Source organism: Aulonocara sp. 'chitande type north' Nkhata Bay, linkage group LG3 (genome assembly GCF_057382095.1).
Source record: "Aulonocara sp. 'chitande type north' Nkhata Bay isolate Kocher_YH1m ecotype deep benthic linkage group LG3, A_spYH_male_GT1.1, whole genome shotgun sequence".
NCBI lineage: Eukaryota > Metazoa > Chordata > Actinopteri > Cichliformes > Cichlidae > Aulonocara > Aulonocara sp. 'chitande type north' Nkhata Bay.
The window spans coordinates 38,882,778-38,904,127 of record NC_141346.1 but is presented as its reverse complement, the minus strand read 5'-3'; the positions used below and the strand labels follow the sequence as shown (position 1 = coordinate 38,904,127).

General features: G+C 45.5%; 1 protein-coding gene across 1 annotated transcript; it reads left to right on the top strand.

The window, feature by feature from the left end:
* Positions 1-1,321: 1,321 nt before the first annotated feature.
* On the top strand, positions 1,322-13,747 carry LOC147335607 (uncharacterized). Its single transcript, XM_086286080.1, has 3 exons — positions 1,322-3,270; positions 3,385-5,470; positions 13,353-13,747. The coding sequence occupies exons 1-3, from the start codon at positions 1,486-1,488 to the stop codon at positions 13,745-13,747; spliced, it is 4,266 nt and encodes a 1,421-aa protein (XP_086142206.1). The 5' UTR covers positions 1,322-1,485.
* The last annotated feature ends 7,603 nt before the right edge of the window (positions 13,748-21,350 follow it).

Here is a 21,350-nt window from a genome sequence, read left to right as displayed (position 1 = left end):
CACTACAAAAGACCAAGGATAGAGGAGGATTAGAACTACCTAACACTCAGCACTACTTCTTAGCCAACAGGCTTCAGTTTATCTCAGGATGGCTAAAACATACCCTCTTAGATGAACCTTGGCTAGATGTAGAACAAGCACTTTGCAATAATCTAGAGATCTCAGACCTACCATTTATCAGCTCAAACATCCAACGACATGAATGCTTTAAGAGCATCAACATCAGCTCTTCTCTGACAGCATGGTGGGAGTTTCTAAAATTGACGGCGTCTTCATTAATCCCATGCACACGTACACCTATCTGGAACAACCCTGACATATTACAAAACAATAATATGATAAACTTTTCAAATTGGAGTGGTAAAGGAATCAAATATTTAGAACATATACTAGAAGGAACAGAATTTATTTCATTTGACGGACTAGTTACACAATATGGGATCAACAGGAAAAGATTTTTAGAATATCAACAAATTAAATCCATAGTAAAAAAGAAATTTAAACCGGGTCAAGTTGAACTACAAACACCACCAAGTGTGGTTCAATTTCTTACTCTTAAAACCCCCAAATTACTATCCAAAATATACAGAATGCTTTCTAAAACAGATGAATCAATATCACTTCCTATTGCAAAATGGGAAGCGGCTTTATCAGTTAACTTAGACCTAAACTTCTGGTCTCAGATTTGCTTAAAAACCTTTCATCTAATTCATCTAAAAGCAATGAACATTACTGGAGATGCGAGATTAAGAGCATTATTGCTGCATGTAGCTGGTGAAAAAGTGCATGACGTTTACGACACGTTAGCAACAGATGGCGACAAGTACGCAGATACAAAACAGAAACTGTCAGCATACTTTGCGCCTAAGAAAAACGTGCTGTTATGCCCTTGAGTCAAAAGTCAGCGGTTGGTGTGTGTGCTGATTGAGCTACATAAGCAGAGTGATAAATAAGCTCAGAGTGAGACATCATTGCCACAAGAGATCTTTGTATCCTATGTGCGGAAATGGAGCGAGGGAGCGCTCTGTTCACTAACCTATCTTTGATGTACCCTTTCGTTTATGATGTCGTGAAAAAGTGCTCCGGCAGTTATTAAATAGGGACTAGTTCATGTTCACGCTAAGAGTGCTCTACACGTTCGCACCTCGGAAAATGTTCGTCTTTGTGAGTATTGACATGTGTAGAGACAGTCGTTATGTGTGTTTACATGGAGCGAACTGTATGCTGATGTAATGTACATGTTAAGCTAGGCTAATCGGCAAGTTGTTATTAAGATGTGTGTTAACCAGCGATTCATTTTCATTTTCGCTCATGTTCTAGTTACATAAAAACAAGAAAGTCAAGCCTTGTGTGGAAGACCTCTTCTATTTGTTCGCTAGCTGTCTAACCTCACAGGGTCACGTGTCGTGAGGGCAGCATAGTAAAAAGACGAAGGAAAAGACGCCTACTCAGCGGGTTCAAACATACAGAGCTACTTTAAGCAACATGAGTCTACGCTCAGGAAGAAATTACCTAAAAGACTACGCTGCTGAAGAGCTAGACGAAGCAGCCGGTGGTGAACAGCAACCAGACGTTGCCACTCAACCAGCTACAACGCAGCAACGGTCTCAACCATTCGACACCAAGTCGCAGCAATCCAGAACCTCGACAAGGCGTTCTCAACGGACATCCTCATCAACAGCTTCTGCAGCTGCAAGGGCCTACGCCAAAGCTCAAGCAGCACGAGCTCAACTGGCCTTCGCTGAAAAGGAAGCTAATGCAATGAAACAGAGAGCTGAACTGGATGCTCATCTACATGTCCTCCAGTGCCAAAAAGCAATAGCCGCAGCTGAAGCAGAGGCCTCAGCCTATGAAGAAGCAGAGATTCAGAGCGGGGAGCTCTACGGAGAACTTTGTGAGGAAGCTGAGCCCATCAGTACAGTGCACCGCACTAACGAATATGTTCAACAACAATGTGAGTTACTCTACCCAGACACTCAGCACGACTCAGCACAGCCTCCTAAAGGAAATTGCAATGAAGTAGATGCACAAGACAGTACACAAATAACTAATCCTTTTATAACCAACACTCAGACGAAAACACCACCTGTAAATAGAGAAAGGAAACAGGAGCAAACAGTGAACACTGGTGTAGTCGACACGTACTGGTCCAACTCCACAAAGCACACCCCCAACCTTAACAACTGTGTACCTGAATCAAGTGAAATGCAACAGTTTGCAAAATACCTAATTCGCAAAGAACTAGTCAGCACAGGTCTTTTGCAATTTGATGACAAACCTGAAAACTATTGGGCATGGAAAACCTCATTCATCAGCGCAACCAAAGACCTAAATTTGTCTCCAAGAGAGGAATTAGACTTGCTAACAAAATGGTTGGGTCCAACATCATCCGAACAGGCTAAGCGCATTCGTGCTGTACACACCCTCAATCCTGCTGCAGGTGCGAAGATGGTCTGGCAACGCCTTGAAGAGTGCTACGGCTCACCTGAGGCTATTGAGGACGCACTCTTAAAAAAGGTAGAGGACTTTCCCAAACTCACAAACAAAGACAATGTTAAGCTGCAGGAACTTAGTGACATCTTATTGGAGCTTCAGTGTGCTAAACAAGATGGCGCGCTCCCAGGACTTGCTTACCTGGACACAGCTAGAGGAGTCAGGCAAATAGTGGAAAAACTTCCCTTCAACCTACAGGAAAAGTGGACAACTGTAGGAACACAGTACAAGGAGACTCATAGTGTGTCATTTCCTCCTTTCTCAGTTTTCACACAATTTGTCCAGCGGCAAGCGAAAATGAGGAATGACCCAAGCTTTGCTATGTCCAAGGCCAACACCCATGTCCCTTCTCCCCCAACAGAAAAACTGAGGTCTTATAGTCGCAAACCTACTGTGTCAGCACACAAAATGGACATTACGGCAGAGTCGGACCAGAATAATCTCAGTCCAAAGAAAATGGAGGAACCGGATCGCCAGTGCCCAATCCACAAAAAACCACATCCACTCAAAAAGTGTAAGCTCTTTAGAGACAAAACTATTGAAGAAAGACAAGCCTATCTCAAAGAGCACCACATATGCTACAGATGCTGTGGGTCTGTCCAACACATTGCAAAAAACTGTAAAGCAGTGGTTAAGTGTATCGAGTGTGACAGCCTTAAACACTTATCTGCAATGCATCCTGGTCCTACTCCTGCCCCTAAGAGTACTACACCAGGAAACAACGACAATGAAGAGCAAATCGAGAGCTCACCTTCAGTCGAGTCGAAGTGCACAGAGGTATGTGGCCAAGGTGATAGCCCACGTTCATGTTCTAAGATCAGTTTGGTCAAAGTGTATCCCGCAGGCCAAAAAGAGAGAGCTATAAAAATGTATGCAGTAATAGATGATCAGTCCAACAGGTCACTGGTTAAGTCAGAGTTTTTCAGCCTTTTCAAAATCAATGCCAAACCCACTCCATACACCTTAAAGACTTGCTCTGGCAGAGAACAAACCTCAGGTAGGAGAGCTGTAAACTTCTTCCTCGAGTCTTTGGATGGAGAAGTCAACATCCAGCTACCCCCTTTAATTGAATGTGACTCTGTGCCGGACAATAGATCTGAAATACCCTCTCCAGAGATTGCCCAGCATCACCCACATCTTCTTCCAGTGACAGATAACATCCCACCTGTCGACCACCACGCCCCAATCCTTTTACTCCTTGGAAGGGACGTCATCAGGGTCCATAAGGTACGTGAGCAAATCAACGGACCCAATGATGCACCATACGCCCAAAGGCTAGACCTGGGTTGGGTTATTGTGGGGGAGGTGTGTCTAGGAAAAGTGCACAGTCAGTCAGAGGTCAATGTCTATAAAACACACACCTTAGATAATGGACGTGCATCCTATTTTGAGCCTTGCCCAAACACAATTCACGTTAAAGAGAATTATGGGGTCACTATGAATGCAACCTGCATCACAGACGATTTGGGACACTCTGTGTTTGTTAGATCTGAGGGTGATAACAAACAAGCCATGTCTATCGACGACAGAGCATTCCTGACAATAATGGACAGTGAAGTTTATCAAAACCAAGAGAACAGCTGGGTTGCACCTTTACCCTTTCGCTCACAGAGAAGGAGGCTCCCTGACAACAGAGAACAAGCCCTAAAACGCCTCTGCTCTCTCCGAAAGACTTTGGAAAAGAGACCAGAAATGAAAGATCACTACATCCAATTCATGCAGAAAATGTTGGATAACGACCAAGCCGAGCCTGCCCCTCCTCTGCCACTAAATAAAGAACATTGGTATCTGCCCACGTTTGGGGTATACCACCCACAGAAGCCACAACAAATACGAGTCGTGTTTGATTCAAGTGCAGAATGTGATGGAATTTCGCTCAATCAAGTGCTTCTTGGCGGACCTGATTTGAACAACTCCCTATTGGGAGTGCTGTTGCGCTTCCGCAAAGAGCCCATAGCCCTGACAGCCGATGTGCAGCAAATGTTTTACTGCTTCGTTGTGCGCGAAGACCACAGAGATTATCTGCGTTATCTGTGGTATGAGGACAATGACATTACAAAGAGCATAGTTGAGTTTAGAATGAAGGTCCACGTGTTTGGAAACAGCCCGTCACCCGCTGTTGCCATCTACTGCATGAGACAGGCAGCACAGCAGGGAGAACGAGAACACGGATCTGAGGCAAGACAGTTTGTTGAGCGTCAGTTTTATGTTGACGATGGTCTCACATCAGTCGCCACGCCAGAGGAAGCAATCAACCTGCTCACAAGAACGCAAAACATGTTGGCAGAGTCTAACTTGCGCCTCCACAAGGTGGCATCAAACTGCAGTCAAGTCATGGAAGCTTTCCCTGTTGAGGATCGTGCAAAGGACCTGAAAGATTTAGACCTAGGAGTAGACCCTCTTCCAGTTCAGAGAAGCTTGGGACTCTGTTGGAACCTACAATCTGACAGCTTCACTTACCAGGTGTCAAATGAGAGCAAACCATTCACACGGAGGGGAGTATTGTCGACAGTTAATAGCCTCTATGACCCTTTGGGATTTGCTGCTCCCATAATAATGCAGGGCAAAGCATTACTCAGGGAACTGTCATCTGATGGAAAAGACTGGGACACACTCTTACCCCCTGAGAAACAGGAGAGGTGGGACTTATGGAAAGACTCTTTGCAAGCCCTTGAGAACCTCCAAATACCAAGGTGCTACAGCCCAGGTACGTTAAGCACAACGAAAGTGAAAGAACTTTGCATTTTCTGTGATGCCTCCACTGTCGCTATAGGTGCAGTAGTCTATCTGCGTACAGTTGACAGTGAAGGACAGTGTCATACTGGGTTTGTGATGGGGAAGTCTAAACTCGCACCCCGCCCCGCACACACTGTACCACGCCTGGAACTATGTGCTGCTGTGCTCGCAGTGGAAATGTTTGAGCTCATCAGAGACGAGTTAGACATTAAAGTAGACAATGTGACTTTTTACACAGACAGTAGGATTGTGTTGGGGTACATACACAACACCTCCAGACGATTCTACATGTATGTTGCCAACAGGGTTACGCGCATTAGAGCATCCACCCATCCGAGTCAATGGCATTATGTACCAAGTGAGTTAAATCCAGCTGACCAGGCCACTCGGTTCATTCCAGCAGCAGACCTGCAGAACAGTACCTGGTTCTCAGGTCCACCCTTTCTGTACTCTGACCCACACACAGAACCACACACTGGTCCTTTCACGCTCATCGAACCTGAAAAAGACAGAGAGATACATCCGGAAATAAAAGTAATGAAAACTACTGTAGCAGAGCCACAGTTGGGTTCTGACCGTTTCAAAAAGTACTCAAACTGGATCACTCTTTGCAGAGTCATAGCCAGACTCATTCATGTAGTTACATCCTTTGCACAAAAGACAAAAGTCAAAGTCAAAGTCAAAGTCAAAGTCAACTTTATTTGTCGATTCTGCCACATGTACAGGACATACGGAGAATAGAAATTGCGTTACTCTTCACTCCCTAGATAAATAGCAAATGAACATTTAAATATATTTAAATATAAAAGTGATTAAAAAATGCAAGTAAAATAATTAAAAAGTAAAAATTTAAATAAATACAATTTTACATATAACAAGAAAGCTATATAATATACAATATAATGGGTAAGTGACATTGAGTGTAAACCAGGCAGAGTAGTGCAAATAGGCAAATAGTGCAAATGGAGATTTGGTAATGTACGGTAAGAGAAAGTGTAACAACAAAGTCTTACAAGTGGGCGAAGGGGATGGAAAGGTTTCAGTGAGACACCGAGCGTCCAAGAACTCACCCGAGCCCAAGCAGTCATTATTCGAGCCGTCCAACAAGAAGCTTACAAAGGGACGCTTGAAAACATTAAAGAAGGAAGGAAGGTCAGTGGCATATTTGATGCACTCAAAAAGCTCAATCCTGTAGTGGACAAAGACAGTCTCTTACGAGTCGGTGGACGTCTTTCCGCTGCCGATCTCACAGAGAATGAAAAGCACCCTCTGATTATCCCATCTACCAGCCACATCGCCATGCTAATTGTAACTCACTATCATGAACGAGTGGCTCATCAAGGAAGACACATAACTGAAGGAGCTATCCGTGGTGCTGGGTACTGGATAATTGGAGGGAAGCGGCTTGTGTCATCTGTCATTCATCGGTGTGTCACATGTCGCAAGTTGCGAGGCAAAATGCAGATCCAGAAAATGGCAGACTTGCCTGCAGACCGAGTCACCCCTGAACAACCCTTTACCACTGTAGGCCTAGATGTATTTGGGCCATGGACTATTGTGACGCGTCGTACAAGAGGTGGTTGTTCCCAGAACAAACGTTGGGCTGTGTTATTCACATGCATGTCAACTAGGGCTGTGCATATCGAACTGATAGAGACTATGTCTGCTGATAGTTTTATCAATGCATTAAGAAGGCTCTTCTCTATTCGGGGCCCGGCCAAGTTTCTGCGCTCGGACAGAGGCACGAATTTTGTGGGCGCTTGTAAGGAATTAGACCTAAACTCAGGAAACAAAGCAGTAGGAAAGTACCTGCAAGAGAGAGGGTGTGTTTGGACTTTCAATCCCCCTCATGCGTCTCATATGGGAGGCTCGTGGGAGCGCCTTATAGGCGTTGCCAGGCGCATTCTGGATGCAATGTTGTTACGAACTGAACAAACACGTCTTACTCATGAAGTGTTGTGCACCTTCATGGCCGAGGTGATGGCAATTATTAATGCAAGGCCTCTTGTTCCCATATCCACCGACCCTGACAGTCCTGCAGTACTCACTCCAGCAGTGCTACTAACGCAGAAGATGAGTGCTGTGTCCGCCCCACTTGGGAACTTCTCATCAGGGCAGCTGTTTGGGAAACAATGGAAACATGTTCAACTCCTCGCTGACGCTTTTTGGAAAAGGTGGAAGGGAGAGTATTTATCCACCTTACAAGGTCGTGCAAAATGGACAGAGACTAGACCTAATGTCAAAATAGGAGATGTGGTCCTGCTAAAGGACCCCCAAGCCAGCAGGAACGAATGGCCCATGGGACTAATAGTAAAAACATTCCCCAGCAGCGACAAGAAGGTCCGAAAAGTGGAAGTGCGGACTGTAAAAGATGGGACTGTTAAAATGTTTCTCAGACCAGTTTCAGAGATTGTTGTTTTGCTTGCAGAGACTGAATGAATATTCTTCAATGCTAGATGATGTTTGAATATGTTGTATTGATGTTTATTGTGATATAATGTGTGTATATCAAGCGGGGAGTGTTATGCCCTTGAGTCAAAAGTCAGCGGTTGGTGTGTGTGCTGATTGAGCTACATAAGCAGAGTGATAAATAAGCTCAGAGTGAGACATCATTGCCACAAGAGATCTTTGTATCCTATGTGCGGAAATGGAGCGAGGGAGCGCTCTGTTCACTAACCTATCTTTGATGTACCCTTTCGTTTATGATGTCGTGAAAAAGTGCTCCGGCAGTTATTAAATAGGGACTAGTTCATGTTCACGCTAAGAGTGCTCTACACGTTCGCACCTCGGAAAATGTTCGTCTTTGTGAGTATTGACATGTGTAGAGACAGTCGTTATGTGTGTTTACATGGAGCGAACTGTATGCTGATGTAATGTACATGTTAAGCTAGGCTAATCGGCAAGTTGTTATTAAGATGTGTGTTAACCAGCGATTCATTTTCATTTTCGCTCATGTTCTAGTTACATAAAAACAAGAAAGTCAAGCCTTGTGTGGAAGACCTCTTCTATTTGTTCGCTAGCTGTCTAACCTCACAGGGTCACGTGTCGTGAGGGCAGCATACGTGCAGTATCCGATTTATCTGTTCAGGAAAGCGATGCAGGAATCAGGTGAAACGTTGGACAACTATCACACCAGGCTTAGGATTTTAGCCAAAAACTGTGAGTTGCAAGCTACAGGGATGGAAGCTGACAAGACAGCTGCACAAAGTACAGTACAGCACAAAACAGGACGTGACACCACGGCTAGAAACAAATGGATGCCCTCATGGCAGCCGAATAACCTCTGTCAAAACTGTGGAGGCAGATATCCTCATGAGCAAGGCTGCCCAGCCAAAGACAAAATCTGTAATTCTTGTGGCAAATTCAATCATTTTGCAAAGCAATGTCGCTCAAAGAGAAAAGAGACACATTGTGGAAAGAAGTATAAGAAAAACCTGCCACTGCAAACTGTTCATCAAGTAACAGACAGCGCTGCACATGTGGAGACAGGGCACACATCCAGCAGTGATGATGCTTATGTATATGTGGTGAACACAGCTCAACATCCTAAACTCCCACATACTGAAGTCAGAGTAATGGGCACCCAGATACCGGTGCTAATCGACTCTGGAGCCACTGCTAACTGCTTAACTTAAGCCACCTACAACAAACTGACACCACGTCCTACGTTAACATCTACAGACATCAAGATTTACCCATACCACTCATCTACGTCTCTCCCACTGTGTGGTGCGTTCAGGTGCAGTGTGGAAAAACAAGACAAACCAGTTAGGTGTTCCTTCTTTGTCATTAAAGGAGGAGGTTTCAATATTTTGAGTTTTGAAACCTCAAAAGACTTGGGATTCCTCCAGATTGTCACTGCGGTCTCTTGTCAGTCTCAACGTTCCGTTGCAGACAATCTAGTAGAACAACACCGAGAACTTTTCCAGGGAATTGGAAAACTCAAAGATTTTCAAGTGAAACTGCACATAAACACACAGATGTACAGTGGGGCAAAAAAGTATTTAGTCAGCCACCGATTGTGCAAGTTCCCCCACCTAAAATGATGACAGAGGTCAGTAATTTGCACCAGAGGTACACTTCAACTGTGAGAGACAGAATGTGAAAAAAAAATCCATGAATCCACATGGTAGGATTTGTAAAGAATTTATTCGTAAATCAGGGTGGAAAATAAGTATTTGGTCAATAACAAAAATACAACTCAATACTTTGTAACATAACCTTTGTTGGCAATAACAGAGGTCAAACGTTTACTATAGGTCTTTACCAGGTTTGCACACACAGTAGCTGGTATTTTGGCCCATTCCTCCATGCAGATCTTCTCGAGAGCAGTGATGTTTTGGGGCTGTCGCCGAGCAACACGGACTTTCAACTCCCGCCACAGATTTTCTATGGGGTTGAGGTCTGGAGACTGGCTAGGCCACTCCAGGACTTTCAAATGCTTCTTACGGTGCCACTCCTTTGTTGCCCGGGCGGTGTGTTTTGGATCATTGTCATGTTGGAAGACCCAGCCTCGTTTCATCTTCAAAGTTCTCACTGATGGAAGGAGGTTTTGGCTCAAAATCTCACGATACATGGCCCCATTCATTCTGTCCTTAACACGGATCAGTCGTCCTGTCCCCTTGGCAGAAAAACAGCCCCATAGCATGATGTTTCCACCCCCATGCTTCACAGTAGGTATGGTGTTCTTGGGATGCAACTCAGTATTCTTCTTCCTCCAAACACGACGAGTTGAGTTTATACCAAAAAGTTCTACTTTGGTTTCATCTGACCACATGACATTCTCCCAATCCTCTGCTGTATCATCCATGTGCTCTCTGGCAAACTTCAGACGGGCCTGGACATGCACTGGCTTCAGCAGCGGAACACGTCTGGCACTGCGGGATTTGATTCCCTGCCGTTGTAGTGTGTTACTGATGGTGACCTTTGTTACTTTGGTCCCAGCTCTCTGCAGGTCATTCACCAGGTACCCCCGTGTGGTTCTGGGATCTTTGCTCACCGTTCTCATGATCATTTTGACCCCACGGGATGAGATCTTGCGTGGAGCCCCAGATGGAGGGAGATTATCAGTGGTCTTGTATGTCTTCCATTTTCTGATGATTGCTCCCACAGTTGATTTTTTCACACCAAGCTGCTTGCCTATTGTAGATTCACTCTTCCCAGTCTGGTGCAGGTCTACAATACTTTTCCTGGTGTCCTTCGAAAGCTCTTTGGTCTTGGCCATGGCGGAGTTTGGAGTCTGACTGTTTGAGGCTGTGGACAGGTGTCTTTTATACAGATGATGAGTTCAAACAGGTGCCATTCATACAGGTAACGAGTGGGGGACAGAAAAGCTTCTTACAGAGGACGTTACAGGTCTGTGAGAGCCAGAGATTTTCCTTGTTTGAGGTGACCAAATACTTATTTTCCACCCTAATTTACGAATAAATTCTTTACAAATCCTACCATGTGGATTCATGGATTTTTTTTTCACATTCTGTCTCTCACAGTTGAAGTGTACCTCTGGTGCAAATTACTGACCTCTGTCATCATTTTAAGTTGGGGAACTTGCACAATCGGTGGCTGACTAAATACTTTTTTGCCCCACTGTAAAATCAACCTGTCAACCACACAGACGTGTTCCTTTTCATTTACATCAAAAAGTGGAGGACGAACTTCAGAAATTAGAAGCTGATGACATTATTGAAAAGGTTACGGGACCAACACCGTGGGTTTCACCCACTGTACGCACCATTACGGACTACAAAGCCAGGGACACTGCGCCGATCAATGCCGACTCTGCATTCACCAACAAGCTGAATCGGTTCTACGCCCGTTTCGAGGTTAGCCAGGCGGCTAATGCTATCTACCGCCTGACTACCGAGGACAGTGACGTCATCAGCGAGAGACCGGTGACCAGCATCGCGGAGCATGACGTCCGAGCGGCACTGAGGAGAGTGAACACAAGGAAAGCAGCGGGGCCAGACGGCATCACCGGCCGTCTGCTGCGCTGCTGTGCTGACCAGCTAGCAGGTGTGTTCACTTACATCTTCAACGAGTCCCTGGCGAAGTCTGTGGTCCCCACATGCTTCAAAAGATCCACCATCATCCCTGTGCCCAAGAACAGCAAACCCTCATCCCTGAACGATTACCGGCCAGTTGCACTGACCTCGGTAGTAATGAAGGTGTTTGAGAGGCTGCTGAAGAACATCATCTCCTCCTCCATCCCAGACACCACAGATCCGCTGCAGTTCGCCTACAGATCCAACAGATCCACAGAGGATGCCATCGCCCACGTCCTACACACCACTCTCAGCCACGTGGACAAGAAACAGGGTAACTATGTGCGAATGCTGTTTGTTGATTACAGTTCAGCGTTTAACACAATAGTGCCCTGCAGACTGTTCACAAAGCTCAGGGATCTGGGACTTAACAGCCGTCTGTGTGCATGGGTGTTGGACTTCCTCACTGGCAGAACTCAGGTGGTGAGGGTGGGCAGGTGCTTCTCCAACAGCATCACCATCAACACAGGAGCACCTCAGGGATGTGTCCTCTCGCCACTGCTCTACTCCCTCTACACTTCAGACTGCGTTGCCACCCATGGCTCCAACACCATTGTGAAGTTTGCTGACGACACAGTGGTGTTTGGTGCCATCTCCAACAACGATGAGGCGGCCTACATGGATGAAGTGAAGAATCTGGCATCGTGGTGCCAGGACAACCACCTCCAGCTGAACGTCAGCAAGACCAAGGAGCTGGTGGTGGACTTCAGAAGGGGTCAGCACAGAGACTACAAGCCCATTATCATCAATGGAGCTCCAGTGGAGAGGGTGCAGTCCTTCAAGTATCTTGGTGTCCACATCTCCTCAGACCTGACATGGGCTGCCCACATTCAGGTCCAGACCAAAAAGGCTAGGCAGCGCCTGTATCACCTACGACAACTGAGGAAGTTCAGGGTCTCTCCAAAGATCCTCAGGATTTTCTATACAGGCGCTGTGGAGAGCATCCTCACACAGAACATGACATCGTGGTTCGGGAACAGCTGTGTGAAGGACCAAAAAGCTCTCCAGAGAGTGATCCGTACAGCAGAACGCTGCTGCAGGATTGCTCTCCCCCCGCTTCAGGACACTTACACCAGGAGATGCCGGACTACTGAAGGACCCGTCCCATCCTGGCAACAAACTGTTCCAACTTCTGCAATCTGGTAGAAGGTTCCGCATCATCCGGGCAAGGACAGAGAGACTCAAGAGGAGCTTCTATCCCCAAGCCATCCGTGCCCTAAACACACACACCCGCCCTCTCACATCATCTATAATTGACTGAGACAGGACTCTTCCAGACACTCTAAACCAAGGCACAATGTACATTCCAAATTCCTTTAATTTTAAATATGTTTATATTGTCTATCCTGTAAAATAGTCAGATGTCTATTCATATTAATGTACAGAATTCACCTGCTTGCTGCTACTACTGCACATTCACCCAGTGTATATACTATATGTATATATATATATATATATAATGTTCTTCCTCTACACCCCCCCCCCAATTTTTGCACATGTCGAGGAGCGTGTCAGGCTACATTTCACTGTGTGTTATACTTGTATAACTATGCATGTGACAAATTAAGAACCTTGAACCTTGAACCTGTAACACTGCCAAAACCAAAGAATCCAGACGAAGTACGGATATGTGTGGACATGAGACAAGCAAACACTGCAATCGAACGAGAACGACATGTCACTCCCACGATTGATGATGTAATCCATGAGCTGAATGGATCTACGGTGTTCTCAAAAGTTGATCTCAGGGCAGGATACCACCAACTTGAACTACACCCTGACAGCCATTGCATTACGACATTCACTACTCATCTGGGACTTCGGCGCTATAAAAGACTGAGCTTTGGAGTCTCTTCTGCAGCTGAAGTGTTCCAAAATGATATTCATCAGACGCTGCAAGGACTGACGGAGTCAAAAATCTTAGTGATGACATTATAGTCTTTGGCAGGGACCAGGCTGATCATGACAGCAATCTTACAGCTCTCTTTAAGCGACTATCAGAGTCAGGCCTTACTCTGAATCGAGAGAAGTGTGAATTTAATAAAACAAGACTTGAGTTTTTTGGTTTCATCTTCTCTGCAGGAGGCGTTTCAGCAGATCCTAAAAAGGCTGCAGCAGTTCAACACGCTCCCAACCCAAAAACACCTGCTGACATCAAAAGTCTCCTTGGCATGGCCAATTGCTGCTCAAGGTTCATCAGGGACTTCTCATCGATCTCTGAGCCACTGCGCAGGCTCACACACAAGGACATCCCTTGGACATGGGGTCAGGACCAAGAAACTGCGTTGCAGGCACTCAAGGTCAGTCTCACAAACGACACGACGATGTCCTACTTCTATCCCAGCAGACAGACTGAACTGATTGTTGATGCTAGTCCAGTAGGACTGGGCGCCATTCTCAGTCAAAAAGATGAAAAGGGGATGAAACACATTATTGCATATGCAAGCAGAGCACTGAGTGATGTGGAAACAAGATAGTCACAAACTGAGAAAGAAGCATTCGCCATTGTGTGGAATTGCGAACATTTCCATTTGTATGTTTATGGACATCCATTCACACTGGTGACCGATCACAAGGCACTCAAAATCATCTGGAACAACCCAAGATCAAAGATGAAAGTGCTCGTGCATGCAAGGTTGCAGAAGAGTATGTCAATTTCTTCTCTTATCACTCCACCCCAAAAGCCATGACACAGGAGATAAAAACAGAGACTCTGAAAGACCAGGTTCTGCAGGAAGTCATCAGTCACATCAGGAACAACATGTGGCATCTCACAGATAAATCCCAGCATGCTGACATTTTGAAAACATTCAAACATGTTCAATGTGAACTAACAGTAGCTGACTCATCTGACTTCATACTCAGAGGCACGAGGGTAGTTATTCCAACTGTCCTACAAGAAAGAGCAATACAACTGGCACAAGAAGGGCACCAGGGTATCGTCAAGACCAAAGCGCTACTACGTACCAAAGTATGGTTCCCAGAGATCGGTCGGAAAGCAGAATCTGCAGTTCAAAACTGTCTGCCATGCCAAGCTAGCACACCTGTCACACACACTGACCCTCTGCAGATGTCACCATTACCCGAAACACCCTGGCACAGTGTCAGTGCAGATTTTTATGGACCACTCCCTACGGGGGAATACCTGCTCGTTATCACAGACGAGTATTCTCGCTATCCAGTCGTTGAAAATGTACGCTCAACATCAGCATCTTCTGTTATCCTAGTCATTGACAAAGTGTTCTCCATGTTTGGGATCCCAAGGACAGTAAAAACTGACAATGGTCCTCCTTTTAACAGTGAGGCTTTCTCACAGTTTGCAGGCTACCTAGGATTTCATCATCGCAAAATCACACCTTGTTGGCCTCAGACGAATGTCATTGCTGAGAGATTTATGAGAACCCTAAGCAAAGCACTGAGAGTTGCCGAAACACAGGGCACACCATGGAAACAGCAACTAAACATCTTTCTTCGTGAGTACAGATCTAAACCTCATAGAACAACAGCGAGCTCACCAGCTGAAATACTGTTTCAACGCCAGCTATACACCAAGCTCCCTTTTGTTAACACCACTCCACGGAAGTGTTCAGATGCTAAAGTGAGAGCAAGGGATGAAAGATCAAGATGAAGGTGATCGCAGATGCAACCCGTCGCGCCAGACCACACTCACTAAGTCTGGGTGACACAGTGCTGCATCGCCAACCCAAGCACAACAAATTATCCACACCATACAATGCAAAACCCTACAAAGTGACCAAAGTTAAGGGTTCTGAAATTACAACTACAAGGGATGGACACTCAATTGTCAGAAATGCATCATTCTTCAAGAAAATCAGACATGGACTTGAAGATGCCACACCTGGACGGCATGTCGACCCCACCTTAACAGACAAGCCCAGATACCCAGTCAGATCTAACAGACGTGACCCTATGCATCTGTCTGATTACATCAGATCTAAGACTTGAATATCTGAGTGACCAGTTAAGGTTACGCTGCGTGTAACATGTTTGTTGTTCCTGAATCTAACACTGTAACCTATATTCGAGTGTTGAATGTTGATAGTGTTTAGTCAGAGATCTGCGCAAATGTAGTGCTGTTTAATTGATGTTTAGGTGTGGAGAAACTCAAGTAATAAGAATGTTCAGTGATTTTATTAGGTGCCGTTGTCATAGGTTCAGATTAATAATTCACCTCGCTGAGTACCTAAGTTTGTTTAGGAAAAAAAAGAGGTGATTGTGATGTTTACAGAGATTTTATTTTGAAAGGTCGAATGTAAGGCGGAAGGAGAATATAGAAAAGAGGGACAACGAAAAACGGGAGATAAACAAGTTAGCGCTGCAAACTGTGTTGGTGCTGAAAGCCTGAGAATTAAAGAATGGAACTGAGAAATACTGAAGGTGTCATCATTAATGTTTGAGGCATGCAAACATTACACATACGTGCAGAGTTCAAATAATTAATTGGAGGCATGACTTAATCCTTGTGAAGTGACTTCTTCAGTCTCAGCTGCCAGCAGGTTGGGTTCCCCAATCTTATAAACCGCACATTTGCACAATGACTGAAACTAGGACCACTAAATCAACAATGAGCTGGGAGGTCAGCTCCTTGATCATTAATATGGCAACTGTCATGATCATTGATCAAAGGCCATTGATCAGTGGTCATGAGTACCAATCATTTGGGGAATGGCTGCAATCACAGCATTGTAAGATGTTGAAAGATTTGCCATTAGCCCCTGTCCTCGATTCAGAGATGGTCTTTCTCTTTTCACATAAATGGCCTCCTTGAGTCCCCACTCAAACCAGCGTTCCTCCCTGTCCAGGATGTGTACATCTTCATCATTGAAAAAGTGTCCACTAGGCTGTAGGTGTGACTAGACTGCCGAGTCCTGGCCTGAGGAGTTAGCTCTTCTGTGTTGTGGCATCTGCTTTGCCAGAGGTTGTTTGGTTTCCCCGATGTATTAGTGGGAACCCTGACATTGCATGCTGTTCACAAGTGTGTTGTAATCTGGAGTATAACTTGACACTGCAACTCTAAGTCTTGCACATGTGCAACAGAGAGGTGTGTTCTGTGTTTGTTCTTGATTACGTTCATGTCACAAGTGGCTGATTCCCAAATATAGCTTCAACCAAACAGGCTGGCATCCTTGATAGCTGCTGCGCATACACCAGTGTTCCTTTCTGTGTCAACAAGGCACCAAAAGGCTTTGAGATGGAGGTCATTTTGCAATGTCACAGTTTCGATTTCCTACTGTCCAGCATCCAAGCTGAACATTGCACTTAGTTGCTGAGCAGTTGCATGTTGTGTCCACGTTCATGAAATGATTGGAAATGAATGGCACACATGGCTCAAGCTGATCAAGGTCACAAAACCTGTTCTCAAACTCTTGTCCAAGTCTGTTTATGACTTGACTGTACTTTTCTGCAACTGTGTCAAAAGTATCAGATGCCGAAGTATCATCTTTCAGCACCATCAGCACAGAGGCAAAGTGCAGCACTTTTTTTTCTGTAAATTCAAAGAGATAATGTGGCTTTAAATGCATTTAACTCACTTATCATATCAGCAACAGTCTTACCTTTGTCTTGCAGCTCACAGTTTAAATGGTTCAGTTTCCCAGTAATATCCTTTAAAAATGCAAGTTCAAGTGTGCACTCAGTGTCCTCCAGTAGCGAGGTTTCTTCGCCTTTGGATTGCATGAACTCTTTGATTTCACCCAAAAGTGACACAAAAAACAAAGCAAAATTCATCCCCTGCCAAGCTGTGTTTAGTAGCAGGTCACCATATTCAGCTGACAGCTCCTTCAATAGCACCTTGAATGTTCTGTGCTGCTTAGCTCTGGATCGGATCCTGTTTATGATCTTCACGATGGGAGTCATGACATGCACAAAGGCAACTACCTGTGCACATAACACCTGGTGAATGATGCAGTGGTAATGCAAAAAGTTTGGGAAGTCTGTGTCACCTTTACAGTGAGCGATTAATCTTGGATGTCGGCCGATTATAGACAGAGCCCCATCGGTAGTCACTGATACAAGCTTTTCCAACGGTACCTTTTTCTCCGCGAAAAACTCCTTCACCGTGTTATAGTTGTTAACTCCCCTCATAGTTGTCTTTAGCGACAGTAGTGAGATAAGTTCTTCTTTTGTGAAAAAATTATCAAAGACCATGAGCTGCGCTGTGCTGCTGCTGTCCATGGACTCGTCATACTTGATGCTAAACAACCTGCATTTTGCCCACGTGCACCATGTTGGTGACCCCTGCTGTACACTATATTACTCTGTTTGTGTTGGGGGACCCCATCCTTGGGGTGGACCAATTTTTGGCGCAGCATGTTTTGGGTTTAAAATTCACAGAGATAACCATATTTACTCAGGGCCTTCTTGATGTGAGGTCCTTCTACTTCCCTGGCCATTCTGTCTGCGGGGACAGTAGCATCCTGATGACACCCAGTTTGTGGTATTTTGGGTCCTTTTCTCACCTCCATACAGCTTGCCTCGTAAACTGTGAAAATGACATTCCCGACAGTGCCATTCAACTCTACCGGCTAGCATGCTTTCAAACAGACAGAGCTTCTGCTGGACCTTATGATCATCAAGTGCAGACCTATCGAGCTCCAATAACAATAATAACAATGACAATCCAATAAATGTATCAGCTTGTCAGTGAGCAGGAGACAATAAATCAACCCATTGCATTTCATCCATGCAGACCCAAAACTGCACAAACAGACTAAATTTTCTACACAGGGAAACAAAATTTTTGGACAATGTTTTCACTACCCAGAGATTAGATTACAAAACCTTCCCCAACCTTCATGTCTCTGATCACATAAAAAAAACACAGCATCACTGGTCAGTAAATCCCAACAACGACTGATTGTGTTGAACACTGCTGTTTATATAAGTATTTTATTGTATTGTGTTGTTGTGGCAGGGTGTGATCTGCAGGGCCGTGCAGGGCAGGTGGGCACACCTGTACGGCATCAGTAATCATGCCCCGCCAACTTAAATATGGGACTGGGTCCTGACTGGGGATTGTTGGCGTTGGTGTTGTGCATGTTCACAGTGGTGCCGAAACCCAGGAAGGGAGGCATGGCAGATCCAGGACTGAGCCAGCAGAGGGAGGAACTGATGAGAATGGTGGCCGAGCTGGCGGCCACGTAGTGAGAGCAGGCGGTGGTGGAACGCCTTCAGCAGGAAGAACTGCAGGACGAGACCGAGCGCCACCTAAGAAGAATGGAGGAGATGGCGACACTGCTCCAGGCCTGGACGACCCCGCCACTGCCAGCCACACCGGAATGTACTGACGGTGGGAAGCAGTGGATGAGCTGCTGAAGGTACCTCGGCAGCCGGAGGTGGGGGACGAGCCGCGCGGGAGTCTGCACCTGCTGGAGGAGGGAGAACAGCCGGATTAAGGCCTGCTCCTGCCGGGAGCTGTGGAAGAGCCACTCACAAGGGTCTGCACCGGACAGAGGAAGAGGGGCTGCTGCATGAAAGCCTGCTCAAGTCGCGAGCTGTGGAGGAGCCGCTCCAGCTGGAGACGTTGAACGAGGATCCAAGGGGTCCACACCGACTGGAGGAAGAGGAGCCGCTCCGGGAAGGACTGTTCCAGCCTTTTAACTGGTTCATTTCCAAATAAAATGTAAATTGCAAAGATAATACGAATATTTCAGGAAATGAACACCTTTTCACGAACTATAGGCCAGTATCACTCCTCTCCTAATGCTCAAAATCTTTAGAAAAACCTTTTAGCAGTAGACCAGAAAAATTCTTAAATAAATATCATTCAATCAACCAAAGTCGGTATGGATTCAGAAGAAAGAGTTCAACTTCAGTGGTGATAATGCACTTGGAACCAATGCATACCACTTACTGCTAAAGAGACAGACTGAAAGAGGACAGTATATTCTTGTTTTTTAACATAACGCTCACTGATGCAGCCAAGGTCAGAAAAAAAGTGACATATTAGACTGCTTTTTAGTTTCCTTTTTTTTTTTTTTTTTTTTTTTTTTTTTTTTTTTTTTTGTCCCGTTTGGATCTATAGCCATCAGAATTGTTGTCTTGAGGCCAAGAAAGATGCCAAGCGAATTTATTTTACCAAGTGGATCATCATGGCCTTGCCATATTGGTCCATTTGATTGACCTTTATTATAATTATGAATTTATTTTATTTTCAGTTGCAAACGGGACAGACATGACTGGGGGATAGGACAGGGGGAAAGAATGAAAGAAAGACGGGGAGAGAAAGAAAGAAAACCAAAGGGGAGAAGAGACGGTGAGGGGGGGGGAAGAGAGAAAAAAACAAACAAACAAACAAACAAAAAAAAAAAAAAAAACTCCTGGGTCACCTGTATGGAGAAAAAAAAACAGAGGAGACAGCAAACAACAAAGAGCAACATAATAAGAGAAAAAAAAAAGCACCATCACAATAAACTAGCTAGCCATAGATATCAATAGTTACTAAATAATAAACGATATTGTGCAGCACGCAAGATAGACAGCGCACAGTGTGCTTTGAGGCAGCAGCCAAGAAAGCTGTAGTCCGCGTCTGTGAATACCCATGTGTACACCTGTGTGCATACCTGTGTGGATCAGCATGCTTGCATTCCAAAGGTTTCTCCATGTAATGATCTGCTAGGGAGTGTGGGGAGCCACAGCCCTGTCCTTTATGGTATCAAGCAGGTATGGAGGAGATCAAAACTCCAGACATCCAGAGGCCCCCAGAACACAAGAGACCAAGGAAGACCCACAGAGGGGCAGCTGCGCCACTGTCCCAGTAAGAGCTGAGGAGAGTCCCAGATGAGGGCTCATTCAGCAGCCGCGGAGCAGAAGCCAGGGGGAGTTGCAGTGACGCGCCCGTGAGCTCCGCCGGCAGCCAGCTGTGCCTGAGTGACCGAGCCCCAGGCCGAGAGGCCGGGGGCACCCCACCTCCGAAATGGCCCGAGCGAGCCCCAATAAGCGGCCGCCAAGGAGTGAGCCAGTGTGTACCTGGACGCCCACCCCCAGATACAAAGAACCACCAACGCACCGACACCTGAGGGAGTCCGCCACCGGCAGGGGAAGTGGTGGTGGGTGGAGATAGGCCTCCAAACCTTGGAGGGCCCGAGATGTCCCCAGAGAGGTGGCGTCTGATACCCAACCTGACATATAGACACAGACATACAGGCACACACAGACACAAACATCCATTCCCACCCTTATGCTCTCATGTGCACTTCACACTCAACCGATGTGGAGACAGACATAAAGAGACGCTGTATACACGATCACACTCCCCAAGCGTACTCTACAAACCGGGTCTAGGTACCCTTGCCCCTGGAGGGGGGAACCGCACCCAGACCCAGGTGGTGTTACCCTTTTCCCTGCGGTGGGGAGAGGCAGACCGCTTTTTAGTTTCCTTGTTTTCCACTGATTTATTAATTTTTTCACTTTGTCTGAGAAACTGGATTAATGACCATTTGCCAGAGCAGGCAAGTCCACATTTTGTAAATTATACATGTAGTCTTTATACATGTAGTGTTTCATGGCCACTTTAAATGCACATGTTAATGGTGCAAAAACATGGAACATTTTGGGATTATTTTATTTGACTTTTAAATTACTCAAAAGAAGCCTTGTGCATCTGATTCATTTATGAGAGAACAAAGTTTTTAAATTAATTGCCTGGCTTGGACCTCCCCTTTATGAAGAGGGGCACTGCTGGATGTCAAAAGGGTTTGGGGCACCTGGGCCACTGGGACTTTGTTCTCAACTCGTACGAGAGTGAGCCACCCTTTAGCAGGGGTCGACTGCTCTGAAATTCCTCTGAAATTCTCTACAGTTGGCCATGGGGCACCATGGAACCAAAATATGGTAAGAATTGCGCTGGGAGACACTTAAAAGAAGTGGAGGATCTATCGGTGTTGTGAGGGGAAAAAAAGATGAGTGGTAAGTGTGTTAGCCTGACTATTAGCCTATAAATCCGTCTTCAGTATTATATGAATCATGATAAAACACACCTACCATGTTTTGGGTTCCTGCAACTGGTCCGTCGGGTTATTGTCTCCCCAGAAACACTTCCTTTGTGTTTTTTCCTATTTC